The sequence below is a fragment of the Rhamphochromis longiceps genome, linkage group LG9 (assembly GCF_057381845.1).
Source record: "Rhamphochromis longiceps isolate RC_006_pf linkage group LG9, R_longiceps_female_GT1.1, whole genome shotgun sequence".
In the NCBI taxonomy this organism is placed as follows: Eukaryota; Metazoa; Chordata; class Actinopteri; order Cichliformes; family Cichlidae; genus Rhamphochromis; species Rhamphochromis longiceps.
Window position 1 is genome coordinate 23,075,547 of NC_140565.1, and position 22,159 is coordinate 23,097,705.

The 22,159-nt window shown below is 41.7% G+C and overlaps 1 protein-coding gene across 1 annotated transcript in view; it reads left to right on the top strand.

Annotated features, from left to right (window-relative positions):
- Positions 1 to 9,117: 9,117 nt before the first annotated feature.
- plxdc2b (plexin domain containing 2b) overlaps positions 9,118 to 22,159 on the top strand; it is a 120,930-nt gene continuing 107,888 nt past the window's right edge. Inside the window, exon 1 of the mRNA XM_085418902.1 lies at positions 9,118 to 9,943. Coding sequence (XP_085275028.1) covers positions 9,850 to 9,943 — 94 coding nt within the window. The 5' untranslated portion in view covers positions 9,118 to 9,849. The remainder of the gene's footprint in view (positions 9,944 to 22,159) is intronic.

Here is a 22,159-nt window from a genome sequence, read left to right on the forward strand (position 1 = left end):
TATTTGATTCACCTTTTATTCTTTATTTTATTTTATTTTCGTTTGCTAGGGACAGACTTGACTGGGGAAAAGAAAGGGGAGAAAGAAAAACAGCGGGGAAGAGGCACAAGGGCAAAAAACAAAAACCAACAAAATAAGCAAACAAAAAATACATACCGTATATCAATCATCTGGATCACCTGTTGAGAAAGAAAAAAGAGAAAACAAGCAGAAGAAAAAAAAGAGCAACATAATAAACAACATCACGATGATATATGGGAATATGACAGTAAATACTAAATGTTAAACATTATTGTGCAGCACGTAAGATCAACAGCACACTGTGTGCTTTGAGGTAGGAGCCAAAAAGGGTGTAGTTTGTGTGTGTGAGCACCCGTGTGTACACCTGTGAGCATGGACGCGCTTGTATTTAAAAAGTTCCTTCATGTAATGATCTGCTAGAGGGTGTGGGGGGCCACAGCCCCGTCCTCCAGGGCATGAAGCAGGTATAGAGGAGATCAAGACTCCAGACATCCAGAGGCCCCCAGAACACAAGAGACCAAGGAAGACCAACAGAGGGGCAGCCGCGCCACTGTCCCAGAAAGAGCTGAGGAGAGTCCCAGATGAGGGCTCACTCAGCAGCCGTGGAGCAGAAGCCAGGGGGGGTTGCAGTGACGTGCCCGTGAGCTCCGCCGACAGCCAGCTGTGCCAGAGTGACCGAGCCCCAGGCCGAGAGGTTGAGGGCACCCCACCCCCAAAGTGGCCCGAGCGAGCCCCAGGCTCCAGGCCCCGACAAGCAGCCACCAAGGAGTGAGCCGGTGTGTACCTGGACGCCCACCCCTGGACACCAAGAACCACCAACGCACCGATGTCTGAGGGCGTCTGCCACTGGCAGGGGAAGTGGTGGTGGGGGCAGATAGGCCTCCATACCTTGGAGGGCCTGAGATGTCCCCAGAGAGGTGGCGTCTGGTACCCAACCTGACATATAGACACAGACATACAGGCACACACAGATACAAACATCCATTCCCACCCTCATGCTCTCATATGCAATTACTCAACACTCACCCAACGTGGAGACAGACACAAAGAGACACTGTACACACAATCACACTCCCCAAGCGTACTCTAAGAACCAGGTCTAGGTACCCTTGCCCCAAAACCAGTTTAACCTATTGATCCTTAGCTGTAATTACTTCATTAATCAAAGAGTATCAGTTTTTATTATTAGTCCACATCGGGTGAATTATTTTACAAATAACTAATGAGGTGACAGACTTAATCATGACAGGAAAAAAATGGCTAAATTAATGCTTACTATCATAGCTGAGAAGAAAAAACAGATGCAGAAACACCTCCAAAGATTAATGTATTGATTTTAATGTGCAATATTAACTGTTGGACAGTTTAATCACTTTTTAATCACTAATTTGTATTAGTCAGTAATTGTAGATAGGCTGCTCCAAAGGCAAAGTGCTGTGTTAGCATTTTAACATGTGGCTTCTATAGCCGTTATAGCTTACATAAGTAATTGCCCTAATTACTGTTTAATTTTCCTCACTAATTATGCAGAAACTATACAAATTCAGAATTTTGAGTTAAAAAGATGTTAAAGTTATGCATTAGATGTATCATTACTGACATTTATATTACTTGCTTTTCCCCAACAAGCCACACAAATGCACCTCCATCTCCCTCTGAATCACAAACATCACCAGCTCAGCCTTTTCACGGCCTCTCCATCAACGTTTATTTGTCTCACTCTGCTGACTTTTGACCTGACATGACAACAATCAATGCCCTACACAAAAACCTTTCCTACTAACATGCCACCACATGCTCGCGCAAACAAATCTGCCTTCTACTTGCCTTGCCTCGCACTCTCATACGAGGGCCTGCTGACAGGGAATGTGCAGCTATCTCTTTTTTTTGTCCGGGGCAAGCATCTCTCTGGTACTTTCGTTATTTGCGCTTTTCAATAGCGCGCAGGAGAGCTGCTACACGCCACCAGCCTTTGTCCTTGTGTTGTTGCTGAAGCAACGTTAGTCAGCTTTTCTCACCGGGGCCATTGTTGTCACACTTTTGCTAATCACCAAGCAGAGTCCATCTAGAGGTCACCCGTTTTGTTTGTGTACCTCTCCGCTTCGAGAGGCCTACACAGTGAAAATGTTCCTGCAGAGTTCCTGTGATAGCCTTGGAGGACACTTTCTGTCAAAACACCAGCTGACTTGTGCATCATTTGCATACCTGTTCAGACATTTCCGAGCTCTCTCCTCCTGGGCTGTTATCCTAGATTTGTCTCTCACTGCAATTGTGGGCTTGAGGTACCAAGTAACCCTGTCAGGTCAAGGTGAAATTTATCTCTTTCCCTTATAAAGATGGCTCAGAATTGGTTCTCTCATCCTCTCTGGCTGAGTGCAGAGGAAATTGTCTGTTTCTTCTCAGTAGGAGTGGATGGCGATGAGCCCAGGGGGCCATCCTGACCGTTCATCATTGAGTTTCCAGAAAAACCTCCAGGTCTGCATCCACAGACGGCTGAGGAATGAAGACACTAGCGGGCTTTTTCTGATTGGATCTCTTGTGGTTTAGAAGCACTGAAAGAGTTTAATCTACACTTTAACTGCCTCCTGTGTTGTACAGTAAAGCTTAATTATGACTTGAAAGAGGAGTTTTATGTACCTTGTACAACCGATTACACCGTTATTCTGATATGCAGTAAATGTCGACCTGTCCAGTACATCGATGCATTACTGCTTGCTTAATTAGGTTTCTTTATACAATATTGAAAAACATGTAACATGTAATAGTTGTACTGCAGCAGGTTATAAAAAAAGCCCTGCAACCCATTTTTTATATTTATCTTCTGTGTAATCCTTTCAGTATTCAGAGGAGCTTGCAACTAACCACACATTTCTCTTTGACTGAGATAGTAAAGACATTTTTCTAAATGTCAGTCTGAACAATCTGATGCTCATTGTGGTTATCATGTTGGGGGGTGGTGGACTGTTCACAGTGACAGGATCAAAAAGTTATTCAGACATTTGACAGCAAACAAGCTTGAAACAGAAAAAATGTCACCGTATTATTACCTATTGGAAAACAAAGTAGCAAAACATTATTGTTGAAATATTTGCACATTTATGGTCACGGAGCAACTCTTTCTTGCTGCAAAACTCCTGATCCATCCCTCCTCTAAGGAGCCAGACTATCTTCTAATGTTGGTCTTGAGCAATCATTCTCCAGGCTTTCTGAAGGTCAAAGATAATGCCAAAGATAACAGTTTTACAGTCTTAAAATTGCATTTTTTGTACAAACAAGATTATCCCCAACATGAAAATTTGGCATATTTCACCATAGTGTGCAGTGTGACCTTACAAAATTGAGGAAAATGGACATGTGGTATGGCATTATGTTTGTGCCACTATTCTGAGTGCACGTAAAAAAAAAATTGCAGGTGCAAGTGTTGCATTTTGAGGAGAAATTAATTTTGAGTGAAGAAAAGCTAAATTTGAGTGAACAAAATTCATTGCTGCGTGCAAAAAATGTATTTCAGTGTTTGCTGGTGTCCATACACACACACACAATAGCAGCCCCTCTTGCTCAGTTTTTGCACTAGCGCTCGCTCGCAACGTGTTGCTTGCGCTCTCAACATTTCTGCCCGTGCGCGCTCAACTCTTTCTGTACACCATTATATTTGTGCCACAAAACCAGCCAATCACAGACTTGGATGCAAAAAAACCCATAAAGCCTTTGAACTAAAACAAACGCTGTTGTGACAGTGACGTACACTGTCTTGTTGGTATATATGTATGCTTTGTATCACTTTCATGTTTCCCTCTCACCACATATCCAAACCGATATCATGAGCAGCAGCTTTTACAGCTGTGGCTCCAGCAAACATCAGCTGATACTAGAAAGTAATATTAAATAAATTCTAACAGCAGCTTATCAAGCTTGAACGTGCTGCTGTTGTTTAGCGCGACATCCGCTGATTTCCTCTTTCTGGCGCAAATTGGCAAATTTAGCTTTTCTTTGCTCAAAATAAATTTCTCCTCAAAATGCAACACTTGCACCTGCAATTTTTTTTTTTACTTGCGCTCAGAATAGTGGCACAAAAATAACGTCATACATGTGGAGAACAAAAGAAGAAGTGTGAGTCAAGACTTGCACATAACTCACATCCCTTTATTCATTCTCTTCTTAACTTTTGATTTGGTCTCCGTTGTCTTTTGGTAATCACAGATGCGTGCAGCAGCTGGCAGTAAACATTTCTGGTATGTAAAACAAACACAGAGAAAAATGCACAACAAAAACCTTCTTATACAGATAAGTGGAGCTGCAGAATGACATCATAGTGACTCCTGTTGCAGTGATTACGGTTGCTTTGAAAAGCAGACTTCAACAACCAGCTTATCCACAAAATGCAGTTGCAGCAGTTGATAGTTGAGGCTTTCACCTGTATTGTACAAAAATACAAAATAAAACCACTTTTTTTCTTGCTGTCTTTCTTCTGTTAACTTCCACAATGTGGCCTTGACAGCTTCTACTGCACAGAACTCGTAAAGAGAGGAAACGCTGATATTATATTTTCTTCACATCACTCCAAATACCACTGTTCAGTCACGTTGTTTGTTCGGGTATTCTGCCTCTGACATCTCATTCCTGATGAGCCGTACAGTTTGTCAAGTCTAACCAGTCACAGTTCAGATGTTATGATTGCCCCGTGAGGCCTCACAAGATCACAGTCGTGTGAGATCACAAGCTGTGTGGTCAAATCAGCTTCCTCTGAGGAACTAAAGGTCATTACGTTTGCAGCTAAGCTCTGTAGCAACAGATGAGTCATCTCCTCTTTTATTTATGTGACTGCCTGCATTTATGCATAAAGTGTTCTTACAAAGACTGCAGTAATTTTCTAATGATATTGTAACTCCCAAGCTGGCTATATGAACTCGCTGCTGGCTTGCAAGGCTATTCAGACTGCAAGCTGGTTTTCCTCACCAGATCCTGATTAATTGATCTGATTGGCTAAAGATAGCCTATGGTTGAGAGATCGATGCTTTATCCAAACACCTGCAAGCTGTTTACAGGGATGACGTTCATATATTCTTTAAAAAGAGTCCATGTATAACAAACCATGTGACTTGCAGGAGGAGGATCTATCTATCTAATATGCACATGAATTCAGTTAGATTTTTGTTGAATATTGGTCTAGAAAAGGCACTTTTATTGTTTTTTGGCTTTGGTTTAAAAACAAAAAAACAACAAAAACAACTCGCTAGTGGATGCATTAAAAAGTGGAAAAAAGCAGCCGCCATGTTTATTTGTGGTCAGATGGATGGAAAGGATGGGAAAGATTGCCATAGTTACCATGCTTAATTTAACACACACAGCTGTGTGACTGTAGAGATGATCTTACTGATCAGTTGTTTTGACTGAACTGTGGCAGCCATGTTTGTTTGGCGCTTTCTTATTATGAAGTGTGAAAAGTACAAATCCACCAATGTGTTTTCACAGCCTGGACGTTGACACGGTTGCCCCTGTTTACAAGGGGGACCTAATCACATGACATAAACATGGCTCGAAGCCTCTGCTGCTCAGGTGTAGTTTTGCGGTCCGGCCCCTCTCCCTAACAGAGCAGGAATGGACCAGGATGGAGAAGACGTCACAAGAAGAAGAAAAACAAGCATAAACAGTTTCTTTATTGAACTTTTAAATTGCATTTGTGTGCATTTCCAGGTTTGTTTGTGCCACAGGCGAGGCTGTCTGTCTGATTCATGTGATTATAAGTTTCCTGCTATCCAGGCTCACCACTTCTAAATACGACTGTGCAATAGAGCAAAGCATTTTCAAGTTTCCACTCAAAGCAAAGCGCAATTATTGTGTGCTTTCGGGTCTCCTTAATATTTGCAGCGAGACGGAAAAGGTAATAATAAGCAATGCTCTAATGGAAAGGCCAAAACAGAGCGGCGCTTGTTCTTCTCAGTTTGTTGGTGTCTGACTGCCACATGGCCTCTTTGTTCTCCGCTTTTTTAAGTGGCCAAACATCATAAATGCGTGACATGCTGCGCTGCAACTCAACATGTGGGGACAGTCTCTAGGCACAAACACTCGCTGGAAAATTCACACTTTCCACCACCCTCAGACCAGCAGCTCTTGATTCCTCCCATTTCACTTCACTGATTTCGTCACAGACGTTTTGATGCTCTTTAAAGTCCCCCTGGAGAGGCAAAGTGTGGTGTGGTGTGCAGCCAAGCAAAAGTTCACTGAGTGACTGTGTCTGATCCTGCTTTATGTCACACTGGAAGGGGTTGGGGGAAGGGGGGGTGGTGGCTTAGGGAGATACTGAAGGAGGATGCTGTGGGAGATTTTCAGAGTGGTCAGCTTGTTTCTGCAGAAGTTGGGGAAGGGGGCGATTACAGCAGCAGAGCTGTGGCTGCTGAGACTCGAGTGCTGTGACGATTAGAGCTGCAGAGCCTGTGTGGAGCCTCGGGAGCTAAATCACATGGCATGGTGACACTGGACTGCATCTGATTAAAAGATGTTTTACGGCTTAAATGGCCACACTGCACGTGTCAGCAATAATCTCCTTTTATGAGGGAATACATCACAGGGCAGCGCATTGTGTATCCCTACCTGGGTGGGATTGTTTGTGTTTGCGCTGCAGTCACTTGATGTAAGCCCCTGTAACTGGAGAAGGGGTGTGTGTTTGAACCAATCGTGCCGGGGGTGATTGGGATTTATCTGAGGAAATGAATGTGCCACAATCGTGGACAGGTGCTGTCAGCAGAAATTTATGAGTCTTATGATCATAACAATGTCTCCTACAGCTGTTTTAGAGGAAAGTAGAGAAAATGCATGTCAAAACATTCTTCCTCTTTTTTTGTCATTTTTTTTGCACATCCCTAAAAGTGAAGTGCTCACACAAATAACAGAACTAAGCTCCCAAAAGTTGATTCTGTTCATCTGGATGTAGAGTTTTCAGTGGGAGAAACGTTTCGTCACTCATTAAAAGTGACTTCTTCAGTCTCAGCTGACTGCAGGTTTCTCCAAATCTTATAAACAGTACATTTGCATAATGACTGAAACTATCACCGCTGATGAACAACCACTGATCAATGGCCATTGGTACCATTCACAGAGAGTTGGGGAATGGCTGCAATACATAAGATGTACCCTTAGGCCCCCTCCTCAATTCAGAGATGGGCTTTCCCTTATCACATAAATGGCCTCCATTTATGTGAAAAAGGATCCTTCAGAACTAAGCGTCTGAAGGATCTCTCTACTACAGGACCAGATCAAACAAGTTAAAGTACCAATACTAAATAATACAAATTATTACAAAATACCCATACTAATAAAAATAGGTCTAATAAAGAAATATCCAGATTATAACACAAAATTTAAATATAAATAAAGTTGATCATGGTACCCAGATCAAAATGAATTTTTGGCCCAGATGTGCCCCACAGCTGCAGTTTATGGGCCACACTGGCTTCTGCATGTCAGTCACACGCCCACCAAATTTCAGGCCCACACGATACAATGTTCAGCCTGGCTTGCTAATGATTTTGGGCCACATAAATGGCACATGACAATACATCTGCAACACATTGCATTGTCAGATAGTTTAGTCTCTTTCTTGTACTGTATTGGAGCAACTGTAACCCACATAATTTCCTTAGGGATTAATAAAGTATGCTGATTCTGATTCTGATGACACATGCCATTGCCGTACCTCAGTAATTCCTATTCTTTCAAAACAATTAATACACTAAGACATATATATTAAGATTTCAAATGTTAACTTTATTTCTCTTTATTTCCAAACTAAAGTCCATCAAATACCTTACCTGGAACAGTTTCTTTCTATGCCATTTTCATCACACACTGCTTTTAAGGACATTTCACGTGTTATTTCAGTGCAGTGTAAGTTTTTGACATGAATCCAAACAGGTTTGTCCCCTATTCTTAAAAGTAATAAAGACACTGAAAAAAAAAACTTCACTGACTGCTGTGAGTTAGGCAGTAGTTCACCTCCTACTCCTGACCTTTCCTGGTAGTTTCTCTTGCAGCTTTAACTGTGGATTGCTTAATGTCTCAGGGAAGTAAACTAGAAGATTTTGTGACACTTCACCAGTTTGGCCCAAATAAATATGTTCAGTTAACAATTATCCGTTTGTCTTTGCCATATCATCATGACGGTACAGCTGTCAATAAGTTACTTTGATACTGAAGAAGGATTAAAACATGATATCTGGAGATCTGGAGTTATTGCACGTGTCTCATATTTTTTACTGTTTCCATCTGTTTCATTTCTTAATTATTTTATGATTGATTATCACGTTTTCAGAAATATTTCTAGAGAAAAAAGGGAAAGTGATGATTCTAAGAGAAAAATCTGATTGTTTTGATGCCACAGTAAAATGTATTTAGTGCAGAAACAAATCCCCATCTCATCACTGTTGCACTGTTGGCAGATGCTGCTCTGTATGAATCTAAGTAGACAGGGAGGCTAATCAAGGTAATGACTAATTACTGACAAAGCTATAGAGTTAATTGGTATTTATTGATCTGTTTTGTTTAAGGGGCCTGAGTTGTGCAAAATATTTGTCCTCTCAGATTTTTACAACTGTTTTCATCTTTTTCTCCACTGAGGTTTGTAGGCACACACACACACACACACACACACACCCCTTTGCAAACGTGCATGCTGCCTTTGAAGTAAATCTCTCCCATGTTATTTTGATTTTTGCTTGTAGTATTTTGCAACTTTGTTTACCGGAGATTTAATACGGAATTTTACCTCTAGAGCTAAGATCTAACTGATGCTTAAGCTTAATTAAGTGTAATTAAGTAACATCACTTTGGAGTTAACGCATAGCTCATTTTATTTATCGGTTATGGTTTCAAAAGTTTTCCACATATTTAGTCACAGGAAAAGATAATGTGCATTTAAACAGAAAAAGTCAGGTTTCTATTTCATGTATTTTCACCATCAGTGAAGAAGTAAGCTATTTCCAATAGAACAAAAGTGTTAATGTTATGTATCTGAAGAGGGCGCTCTCACAGTTCAATCACCTGAGTCTAGGGGAAAGGTGAGCGATGGGACAGAAGTGGAGTCTACAGATTTTTCTTAATTGAAAGAAATGCACGAGGAGGAAAAGACGTAAGACGGACACTAAAAATAGAGCCAGTCTGTACTTCTGTACAGCCAAAGTCTGCTGTGTCTATTGCTCCATCTTTCATAAAAACAAGCCCCTCTGAGTGAAAGTCTCTTTTGTCCACCGGGGAGCCTTCAGTCGACAAATGCGTCATCCTGAACCTCCAAAGTATTTCTGCTCGCAATATTTTCCCACGTCACTCAAATACCTGCCTGTGTCCGCGACAGTTCGCTGGGTTTGCCTCCCCAGCTTCTGCACACCCGGAGCATCAAACAGAAGAAGAAGGGTCATTGGCTCTGAGGAGTTGATGACGGCGAGAGCGCACTCTTCTTCAGGAGCGCATTTTTAGCCTTTATTTGTCTGACTAACGCTCTGCATCTCCGTCCTGTGGGATGACATTACAGTGCAAGGACTGAGATTCGTATTTATGCGGTCACTTTGTTTGCTAGTATTTATTTTTGCTTAATTTTGGAGGCGGAGAGCGCGTTTACTGTCCAGAAGCGCGCGGCGTGGCACACGCTGGAACAAAAAAACAGCTCAGTGCAGCGCAGGCAGGTTTCCCTTTTAAAAGCAGCAGGACAGGCAGGAGAGTTACGGAGTCTTCTCGGGGAAGCGGTGTCTGTGCGTGACAGAGACGGACTCTAAAAGAAGACGAAGAAGAAGAAAAAAATCGGGATACTGAGCAGAAATCGGCAGCGGGAACTTGGATATGGCGCCTGTGAAGACGTTCGACCTTTTTGTTGGAGTTGTTTTAGTTTTGCAGTGTGTGTGGAATGTGCAAGCCGAGATCACAGCCAGTAACGGTAAGAAGACCGCGTTAGCCATCAGGCATTAACCTGCTAGGACCGAGTTGAGATCTGTGCCTTAAAGAGCCAAGTTCGTGCATAAGTCTCCTCTGCAAAGCGTGCAGGAGAAATGATGCAGACACAGGTGGACTGCTGGTTGGCCTCTGCGTGAGATTGTGTTACGCGCAGAATTCATTGTTTGCTGCTGCAGAGATCCACTTGTGTGTTTTAAAAAAAGAGTGGACAAACATCCTGTCTCCTTTTTATTTTAAGAATTCATTAGCCTAAAGAAGGCTGTCATGACCCACTAACTTACTCCCTTTCGAGTAGACTTGATCTGATGCTAATTATCATAATTTCCCAACTACTACAAGGTTCACTTAATTGCTTTGCTTTTCCTGCATGTTCTTATGCACTGCCTCCGAGCTCGGCTGATTTTTTGTGTTTTCGCATTAATTCAGCTTGTGCAGAAGCACAACAAGCTTCCTCTTCCTTGTTCTTCCCACTCTGACATGTAAGGTGGAAGTGTCAACCATGTGCAACTTTTCACAGTTCTTACTTTTATTTAAGGTTCAGGTTGGATACCTAGATGTTCATCCTGTTGATGTCCTTGATTGTAAGACAAAGTCCATACTGGAGAATCAGGATTCCTGTGCAAACAATATCCCTACTGTAGTCCACCTGAACCCCCCAACAAACACACACACACACACACACACACACACACACACACACACACACACACACACACACACACACACACACACACACAAATCTGTAATCTCAGCCCATCCCACGTCAGTTTGCCCTCGGTGGGAGAAGTTCGTGCCAGCATCGGTTCTGTTCGCGCTGGCCAGCTCGTGTTTCCCAGGGCTTTTTTATTGCTGGCAGCAGATCTTCATCACGTATCAGATAGTGGTGAGAGAAATGTTCAACTGCTGACAGTGACTGTAAATTCAACTCGCATGTGTGTGTGAGTGCAGACCACAGGGCTGTTTGGCCCTGTTTGGGAGAGAGAGAGAGCACGATGCTATCAGCTGCGTGTGTGGTGGTTTGCACAGGGGCATGCACGTGCTGCTCGTGTTTTTTACACTCTCACACAGTCTCATTTACGAATCCTGCCACACTCCAGGCTCAGAGCTTAGATTAAATTGTCGGCTCATTTCCTTCGCCTGGTATTAAAGCTTGTTTTAGAGGTAGACAGATTACAGGAATGCCCACCAAACCAGCGCTACACTCGGAGTCCTTCATCAGTCCATCTCCTGCTTGAGCTGGATGCAGCAAAACTGTATGTGGGACAGTATTTTTAGATATCTGGGTGAGGTGCTTCCCTTGCCGTGGGCTGACCTCAAATCCGCTGGAAGGAGCAACCCCTGCCCTTCTTTAGATAGGCCTGTATTAACAGAGTGCAGGTGGACTCTTCCACTCTCTGTAGGTCCTCTGGGATGATATAATGCACCATTCACATTTAGAAAAGCTCGCAGGCCTTCTGAAAGTGGCTGAGCAACTCCACTAGAAGCTGAGATCACAGCAATGGTGGAAACATTCCCTTCTTCTTTATTAGTTAGATGAGTTGTGGAACACATCTGGGCGAAATTACACAACATCCTGTGAGTGCATTAGGATTTGTTTTTTTTAAAAGCTTTCAGTCTGTGGCTCTGGATGTTCACCCAGAGATACACTCAACAGGGGCACTCTCAGAAAATTGACACTGATTTTGGGGTTAATTTTCACTCTGCTGCTTTTCTCCGAGTGGAAAAAGAGATGTTCCACCAGAGCCTGGAGAGTATCTGCATGTGCGATAGGGGAATAAGAAGGAGAGCGTGAGAGAGAGTCTTGACTCATGTAATGATGTGGTCTGATTTAAAAGCCTTTGCTGAAGGCTGTTAATGTGCTAAGATTGCGGTTGTGTGTGGAATTTCATTTCGTTGCGGATGCTGGGAGTGGGGTTTCTTCACGGGCTGGAAGAGGCTGATAGAGGGTTAAAAAGCTTACAGGCTGCAGCGACTGTGGACGTCTCCAGCTCCAACATGACGCTCCTCATCCATCACGCTGCCAGCAGCTGCCTTTGCAGTCCTACAGGCGCACACTCAGAGGCACATTAAAATGAGAGCTGTGAAGAAAAATGCATGCTGGCCATCAAAGACTTTCATGCCTTGGTTTTATTCTTGTGGGTAAAATACCTAGCTATGTTCCTAGCTAACAAACCGCATATCTAAGCTTTTATTGATGACCTCTGTGTCCAGAGTCACGTGTTTCTTTCTCTCTGTCTCAGACACAAAACAGAGATTACAAGTTTGAACATGCGAGATCTCAGGCACATCAGGTGCTTTAAAATCCACCTGTTTTAAGTCCTTTTCAGTCTGTGCATAAACAGAGGTGAAGAAAAAACCTTTAATTCTGGGCTCAGGAGGGAAAGTTGGAGTATCAACAGTATAAACAAATAAAGCTGAACCTTTGGAGATAAAATGATGACAGATGAGCCTTCTCTTATTTATTCCAGTATTGGAATTTAGTCAAAGTCATCAGAGGTATATGCACAAAACTCTCCTTGATGCCATTACACTGTGGGTCAGGGCAGGTCTCACCTCCAACATGTGCTTTTTTAGGACCCTGTGGCATCACAATTGCACATGCTACTGTTAACAGAGGATTTATACTACTGTGTTAAATCGGCGCTGTAGGCTATGTCATAAACACAGACCCCTTTGAACCTTACGATGTGAGCTATGCCACGATGCACATCACAGTGGAAATGTACTGTAGGTGTTTGGCATGGTCAGTGCTGTCAGTTCCTTCTGTGCATATCCAACTTATTTTTTTGCCACAGGTTTTAAATTCACCGGTAAGAAAATAACATCGCCTCAATATGAAGACACATTTATCAGCAGATTGCTGGAGGGAGATTGCCGAAACTATTGGAATATAACTGCCTTGAGGCGACTGTTGTTGTGACTTGACGCTATGTAAATAAAACAGAATTGAGTTAAGCTGAACTGAATATGGGGGAATATACAAAGAACTGAAAAATGGAAGGACTCTGAAAAAAAGAACATTGACTAAAACAAAAATAAAGGGCCCAGGAGGGAAAAACAAACAAGTAGAAAAAAAATACCCCAAAGGATATTCTTTATTTCTGGTACCACATGAAACACTAGGACATGACCACAAGGTAATTAACAGCACGCACAAGCATGAATGCTGGGTAGGGTAAAGATTCACCACAGCCCAAGTCCAAATTGGTACAAAGATGCAAAGCAGGTTTAATGTTGAGAAGGATGATTCATATTTTGAATTTATTTAATTTATTTCATCACCCCAATCTTTTTCTGAGCCTAATCAAGAAGTTTTTCGCCCCTAAACCAGACGCTAATTAAACTGGAAGCAAAGACTGAGCTAAAATGACAACAGTGTGTAAAAGCGGTGTTGCTGTGGCCACAATCTTGTGACAGATTGTCATTATTTGATGCCTGTGGCCACTACTAAGTTGTGTCTTACAACACTAGTAATGCAAATTCCTTTGCATTTGCAGTGTTGCTACATTTCCCTCTTCTCTTCGTCATGCTTCGGAGGTGATTCCCAACACAAACTGCCTGCTGATTCAAAGCAGGAGATTCCAGCTCGGTCTTCTTTAGTTGTTCTCCTTCTTTAAGCCTCCTCGGAATCTCGCCCCCACCATTTCTCCCTTTTTCTGACATTGCACATTTCAGAACGGACAGAATGAGCTAGCTTCTTTACCGGCCCCACTGAATGACCTGCTGAAAGGAGCTGCTATGAATGGATGAAGGGGGTGGGGGTGGTCTGAGGGGGTGACAGACAGGGAGGGGCGGCGACGGCGGCTGGGTTTATTGTGCTGCCCTCTATGTGGCAACAGCGGGCCATGGCATATCGTCCCACCCACCCCCGCTTAGTAGCATCCAACAGCAGCACCAGGTTCTTGCATTAGTCACGCCTGACCCTTGTCGCTCAGCCCTCCGCCCCTTTTAGTCCGAGGAGAAGCTCACGCTGATGGCTTTAGAGGGCTGGAGAGCCACACGGAGTTCAATAGGCTCAGAAACAAAAAGCAAAGAGGCCACTAGTTAATGAAGCCCAGTGCAGTTAAGCTACTCTAAGCTTTTTTCTTATTGGTTCAAAAGTTCCTTTACATCCAGTTGTTAAAACATGCTGCTTGAGCTATCACATAGTTTTAATGATTACTGCTAGGCAAGAATCATGTCTGTAGAGTAAGCTTGAAACGGTCAGATGGAGGACCAGGAGATTTGTGATGGTTGAAGCTATGCAAATTTGGATGTCAGTGAAAGATGACAAGCATTTTCCAATCATCAGAAACATCCCCTCTCTGCAGATGATTGCAGCCAGTAGACCACAGTAAGGCTGTTATCTGCTCCTCCCTTAGACTCGGCTGAGGGATGTAAGAAATAGATCATAAGCGTGGAAGAGTGGAACAAGCACAATAGTTTTCATTTTGGGTAGGAGGAGTTGTGTTTTGCATTGGGAAACATTTGAGAGGATAACCGAGAAAGGGCGGAGTCCTAGAAAACAGGCACTTGCCCATCTTTTCTGACCGTCATAGTGAAAGAAGAGACAATAACAGCAGAACAATATCAAAATATGGGACTCTAAAGTGTAGTGAGTGATGATTAATAGCTGAGATTATAGGAAGGAAAAATAAAGGGTAGCAATAAAGGAAAACAGTTCCCCTGGGCACTCTTCTGCAGTTACATATTGTCAAACTAATGTTCTGCTCAGACGTACAACAATCATTTACAAGTGACTAAGTGTTTGCATGCCTCATTTGCTTCTGGATCAGTTTATTTTCCCAAAAATCTAAACATGCTGCAGTCCATGCACTGAATTTCTGAGAGGAAGAAGTTTGTATATGATAAAAAACAAAGTGCAACAGGAACAGAATGAATCACAGCGTGATTGGAAACTTTAGAGATGAAAAGTTGTGGAAAAAAGTCTTTTCTTATTCATAAGGCATAAAATATTGATGTTTTGTTAAATTTGGCACATTTAAATGCACTTAGGACTGGCTGGGTGAGTTTTGTATATTTGTACAGTACATCTAGAGTCATTGCAAACTCAACTCTTATCGGGCCTTAAGCCAGACGTTTTCTGTATTTAAACCTAAATAAGCTTCTAGGGAAAGAGAAAAGGAAGAGCAAAGCACCCAGGGAGACATGGACCAACCTTTTGGCTCAGAAACCTGTGACTTAACCCTTGTATGGTGTTCGGGTCTGTGAGACCCGTGTTCAGTGTTTTTCAAAAGAAAAATTAAACAATTAATTATTTTTTCACGTGTAAATGTGTTGTGTCTTTCCACTCACTCCACTTGATTATAACTGATTTATTTATAACATTTTATATAAAAGAAAAACGAGAAGCACATTAATTCATAAATGTGATCTAACAAAGGTAAAGGGAAAAAATTAACCATGTTTGCTGTTCATATGTCTTGTAATTGGGATGAAGTAAACATCTGTTGAGTAATTTAACATAAAATTGTTTGATAGTGTTAATTTGGAAAGCCAAAACTCTAGCGGGTCCACCAGACCCATGAACACTGGCTGAGTAACAAAAATACGAACACCACACAAGGGTTAAGCTACTCTTCTTCCAGCTGAGGATCATGGAAGAGATGTAATTTGGTGGCATGCAAAGAAGCATACATGTTATATTTTCCTGAGGTCAGCCCACTGTCTTTGGTTTTGTTGTGTTTCTGCATCCAGTTCAAGATGCATGGTGGTCATGGAGTGAATTCAAGGATGTGTGTATGTGTATTATATATATATATATATATATATATATATATATATATATATATATATATATATATGTATACACACACACACACACACACACACATACATACATACATACATACATATATATATATATATATATATATATATATATATATATATATATATATATATATATATATATATATATATATATATATATATATATATATATATATGTGTGTATGTATGTATGTATGTATGTATATATATATATATATGTATGTATGTTCTCTATACCTGGTGTTTTAGGAAACATATTTTGTTTTACACTGATTTCATTCCTCCTCATAAAAGCTTCACTAGTGCCGGTTTCTTCTGGCTGTTCTGCTGCAGTTAATTGACTGCAGATTGGAAAATTAACCCCAGCAATGACTCCTGATGTTTGTGTAATGATAGTGGAAGGAAATGTGTATCAATTCACAGTTGCTTTGCAGATTTTCCAGTAATTTGGATGTAGCATTGACAAAGGATCAAACATATGTTAACCAGACCGAGTTTGTATTGACAGTCTACAGATTATTATACAGTATTTAGTGGGTGGATATAAAAACAAATCTTCTGTCATTGTTATAGAATTTATTTGAAGGGTTTTCTATTCATTGCACATTATAACAACCAATGATGTCACTTTTCGACCGAGGCGTGAAGGTGTAGCATTTGCAACAGTTGACTGTCCTCTGTACAGCCCTGCACACTACTCTATCCAGGATCTCAGCCAGACTTTCCATTTCTTCTGTTTTTGGCCTTTCCAGGACAAAATGCCCGGCTTATAAACAGTACTTAAGCTGTCAGTTTCAGTCTATGTTTATTTTGGTACTAGACCATGTGAGAATTGGAGTTCATGGAAGATTTGCTGTTTGCTTTAGTGTCTGTTGTAAGTGTGTGTGCCTCCCTGAGTGTCTGTGACTAAGATTGAAAATATCTGCAGCTTTTTTATGTTTCAACAACTGTTTTATTAACATGTCCCAAGCTTTAGGGTACTTTTAAATAGGAAGTGAGCCCTGCGTTCTTTCCACACACCAGCAGGTGAAAGACAAACAGAATGACAACGTGTTTTCCACTTTCAGTCTGAAGTATTAAAACTATCCCAGCAATATTTTAGAGATGATGAAATCTGCCTGTTTGTTACTGCTGACGGCTAACTTTGGATCGCATCAGTATTGGAACTTATAAGTAACAACATCATGTGTTGGATTCTACTTTGGTTCACAACGCAACTACACTGATATCTAAACTGATATATAGTCCAGCCTGTCTCCGTGTGTTTTGCGGACTTGGAGAAAACCTTGGAGAAGACCACTTCCCCCAGTGAGGGCTTCAGGTACAGAGTATTGGACCTATTGTTTCAAGCTATCTATTACCGATAAATAGTATGACCCTGGTTTGCATTGCTGACAAAATGCAGTTGTAGTTCTGTTGGTTTAAACCAATTATGACCTCCAGCTTGCATTGGGGCGGTTTGCAGTTGAGTGTGGTTCTAAGCTGGTATCCACGCTTGGTTGGGAATGAGTTGCTACCCCAAGTTATGGACTTTAAGTATTTCGGAGTCTTGTTTATGAGTGAGAAAATGAGAGAGATGAGCATGATAGTGAAGCTTTCGATTTACTGGTTGATCTATGCTTCTACCCTCACCTACAACCACGAGAGGAGGGTAGTGACTGAAACAATGAGACTGCAAGCGACAGAAATGACCTTCTTCTGGAGTCCCCACTCCTCACACTGAAATTGGCCAGTTGCGGTTGTTCTGGCATCTGACCTGAATGCAGGCTCAGGTCTGTACTGTACTATCCCTTTTATTCCAACCATGAAACAAGAACAGCCACCGAAGGTATAAAAGTTTTGTAATGTTTTTGTATGTTTGTGTTATCCTAGAAAACAGCTGGCTGACTGTTTTTGGAGGCTGCTCGAAGCCTTTCCTCGATCGCCTTCTGGTTTATGTCCCTGTAAATTATGTATGAGTGGACTGTCAAACTGCAAAAATTCAATCTTCTTGTTTTGTCAACTAAAAGTAATGTGTGGTCTTGATAAACCTTGAAAAATAAAATGAGTCCCATACTGCCTCTTGAAAAGCTGAATGTTTTTCTATCTTGGAGGAGGTGCTCTTGATTCATGCAAACGAGCCGCAGTTGTCTCCCAGGACTGCGTACACCTGGCATACCGCCACACGACCCACCTATTGAAACTACACTGATAATTCTGATTAATTAGATGAGATGGACTGACTCCAAAACTCTTTTCTCCTCTTTACTGTAGACTCAGTTTCTTCTTGTAAAATAGATCGTGACAGAAAATATCAATGTACAAAACAAGTATAGTTATGAATGAATTCCACAAAACATCCAATGCAACATATTTTATGTTGACGCCCCTTTGCAAACGTGCATGCTGCCTTTGAAGTAAATCTCTCCCATGTTAATACATTCACCTGCACAGTGTTGCCCCTTTGTTTTTAGTTTTGCACTTTTGCAAAGGTTTACTGGATCATCTTTTTTTCTTCACTTTGTTTGAGGTCTTCGAGGGGTTTGGCCTGATACAGGCCAGCAAGTCGCTGGTATTTAAAGTCAGGTTTTGAGTGCTGAATTTTATGTGTAGCATAACATAAAATGGCCGGCTGGTTGTCAGTCAGCTGTGGGGTCTGTAACAGGAGTCCTGTTAACTAAAACCTCATATAACATCCTGAAGATGTAATGATGGGAAACACAGATGGAGTGATTTCATGCTTGACACTTTATGGCAATATGTCTTTTTATTTGTGTCTAATGGGAGTAATTGCAGAAATTAATTGCAGGTGTTACAGAATCATGAAATCTAATTTTCCCTTCAAAAAAACATATCAGCTTATATATTTACTCTATTTGTATACTTTAGCATCGTGACCTCTCTCTGGGCCTTTTTTCCCCAATACATAAAAAACCCTACCAGTGCTCATAGTATAACCTAGCTGTGTAAAATAAGAAAACTGTATGCATCCTGTATGCACTGAAATGATGCAAAGATATGATGCACTCAATAAGGAAGGTTGAAAGCAGCAGCTCTCCAAAGGGGAACAAAGCATTGCATGCATTGCTATCATGAAGGAGAGAAGAGAGTGTGATGTTTCAGGCGGTCCAGGCATGCTGAAAGAAGATAAGGTGTCAACCCAGCCGAGCAGCCTGTCACACCACCCTGCAGCGGGCTTCATATCCTCCACCCAGCAGGAGCGATGGTTTAGCTTTGTCCCACTCAAGCAAGTGTCACTCACGGGGTTCATGGCATGCTGCTACATGCCTTCGCCTCGCTCTGTGCATGTGTCTGTTAGTCCTTAAGCAGCAGTTTTCACTGTTGTTTTGTTGCTTTCTTTATTTTGCAAAAAGCAAAACCTTTCTCTCACACACACAAACACACACAAAAACCTGCACTTGGTTGGCTTGATTTACAGATTTAATCTTGTAAACTTAGTTAGGTTTCAAGGACTGGTGGAAACTTTCCAGTATTTTGTTAAAATAAAAACTAGCTTCAGTTTGGTTCTGTGGCACCAGTGTTTTTGAATCTTCAAATTAACCTCTCACTAAAATCATCTAGTAACATCACGTTCTTCAATTAGGTCCGCCCTTGAATTGAAATGGTAGTCAGAGGGTTTGGAGGAAGGTGTCGTTCTTCATATTTATGAAAACATCCATTGAGCCGGCATAGGGTGAGAGGCGAGGTGCACCCTGGACAGGTCCCCAGTCGGTTGCAGGGATAACAATCTTTAAAAGCAAAAGTCCCAAAAACGTGCCCTTGTTAGCATATATATTATCACTAGTTTACTACTTAGAGTAGCGATCAAGTGGTACCATGGTAATAATGATCAGTCATGTGTGCAGTGCTTTACTTTAGTAACAGCAGATTTTTCAGGAATGCACTCTTATAACTGACCGCTGCACTAAATTCAGCAATCACACTAAAGTTATTAATCGATTGCTAGAAAAGCTGTGGCCACATTTTTCTGTGAAGTGCGGTTTGGGATGGTTTTAAGCTTTACTCCCATATTTGTGGTCATACCTAAACATTAACAGAAAGAGCTTACGTGGGTGTGCTGTAGCTATCTGCTTTCAGGTTCGATGTGTGGTGCGTTCAGAGATATGTTGGTTGGAACGTGAGTTACTGTTGCCTTCCCATCAGTATGAAGCAGTCTTACGATTCTCTTCTGACGTCTCCCAACAACAACCCAGAGAATAACACCTCACTGGATATTTTCTCTTGACTATTCTGTAAACCCTAGAAATGACTTTGTGGGAAACTCCCAGCAAATCAGCAGTTTCTGAAATGCTCAGACAAGCCCATCTGGTACCAAAAACCATGCCATGTGTGAATCCCCGTTCTGAGTCTCCATTTGAAGGGTTAGTGTTGATATTATCGTCTGAAAAATATCAGCTAAACATATGCTATGTTAAGCTAACAGTTAGCTGAAAGTCTGGCAGTAATGTGCCATACTTCCTGCCCTTGCTGACATAATTTTTGCCAGAAAAAGCCAAAAGGCCACATTTTTTCAGTGATCGCAGTCACATTAAACATGCTGTTACTGTTCTGTTTGTTGATTGGTTTATTAAGCTAGCACACTCGCACCAAACGGCATCAATTGCAGGCTCATTCGTGCCATTGTTTTCTCCCTCCTCTAATTTACAGCTGTCTGGTGTAACATGTATCTTTTGCAGTTATTATCCTGCTAATGCTGCACACGCTTAAATCTGTTCAATCAATCTTTTTGAACTGCTCCAAGTAGGGCTGCACGATTAATCGTTAGAAAATCGCGATCTCGATTCATACTTATGTACGATCTCATTTCCAAATGACAGCAATTTAAAAAAAAAAAAAGACAACGACGATTGTACCACATTTTTATCCGGGACGTAATCTGCATGAAAACAAGCGCTCACTCTTCCTGCTCAACAAATGACAAGGGCGGAGCCTTATACCACGTGATACAGAAGCTGTGCCGTGTGATGCTAAAATTAGCAGGGAAAAAACAACGGACAGCACGTCAGGGATGACGAGAAAGTGACAGGAGAAAATCCGTCCAGGTCAACCACCCAAACACCAATAACGGGAACCTTATACAGCGCTTCCCTATACACGTCGAACTCCCGCAGGCACAAAGAAATTACGGAGGCTATCACTTATCACCTGACCAAAGATATGGCTCCCATCAACACTGTGCAAAACGAGGGATTTAGGAAAATGATCAACACCCTAGACAAACGCTACACAGTGCCGTCCCGCAACTATTTTTCTATTGTTGCGCTACCTGCTCTATACACGCAGCGTCGAGCAACGGTGGAGACGGAATTTCAAGCAGTACAACATTTTGTTGTTTTTATGTTTATTTATTGTTTTTATGTTCAGTCTCAACTGTTATGAAGTTGATGTGCAGTTAATAAGTGCAATAAATATTTATACTGGAAAAGAAAATCGTGAAAGAATCGTGATCTCAATTCTAAGCCAAAAAATCGTGATTCTCATTTTATGCAAAATCGTGCAGCCCTAGCTCCAAGGGAATTCTTGCAGACACTCATTTAGTCTTTTCCTTGCTGTAGATCCAACAGCCCTGCCTTTGTTAGTCTGCCCGGAAAGTGTCTCAGCCTCCCCGATCCAGAAGTTCCTCTTTCCCCACCAAACTCATTCTGACAAAGAACAAGTATGCCCCGCAGCAAGGGCTCTTCACAGGACAACACAGACTGCAAGACTCTGACAGGTCGTAGCATTTTGGAGAGGAATGAAAAGGTTTGCAGCCACCACTTTAGTTCTGAAAATAGATGGCGACTTTGATGATGGCAGCATGTTTTTTTGTTTTCCACCTTGCATTTATCTTTAGGATCTGGCTTGCTTTTTTTCTCTAGTGAACACGTCATTGTTCTACATGCTTTGAGGCATGTCTTTGTGGGTTCAGTGCCATTTTTTGATGCCTTACAGTAAACACCAAAGAAATTGAAACTGACTCAGATGCTGGATCTTTATAGTCTCCGGGAATTAAAATTGGACATCGTCATCTGCTGCTGTGCTTGAAACAGAGCAGTCAGCGTTGTTCTACAGTTTGTTTTGCTTTTCCCCCGTCGAGTGAGTCATGAAGACTAAACTTTTGTAACTCATGTGTATGGCTTTCTTCTGGCCATGGTGTTCATCACTCGACCCTCCAAGAGTTAGGGTTGCCAGGAATTAGGAGGATAAGGGATTGTTCTCACAGGCCAGTAGAAGTTTCTGGAGGTCAGGGTGATTTTTTTTTTTGTTTGGACAAACTTGTTCCAGAGTGTCCCAGCTGTCTGGCTAACTAATTTTGGACTGAGCTCATACTGAAGCTGTAAACAGGAGGCTAGTGGGAGCTACGGCACATTTCTATCTGTGCCCTTTTTTTAAAAAAGAAGTTCTTGAGACATATCTATTTGACTAGTGCATAAAAAAATTAGAAAAC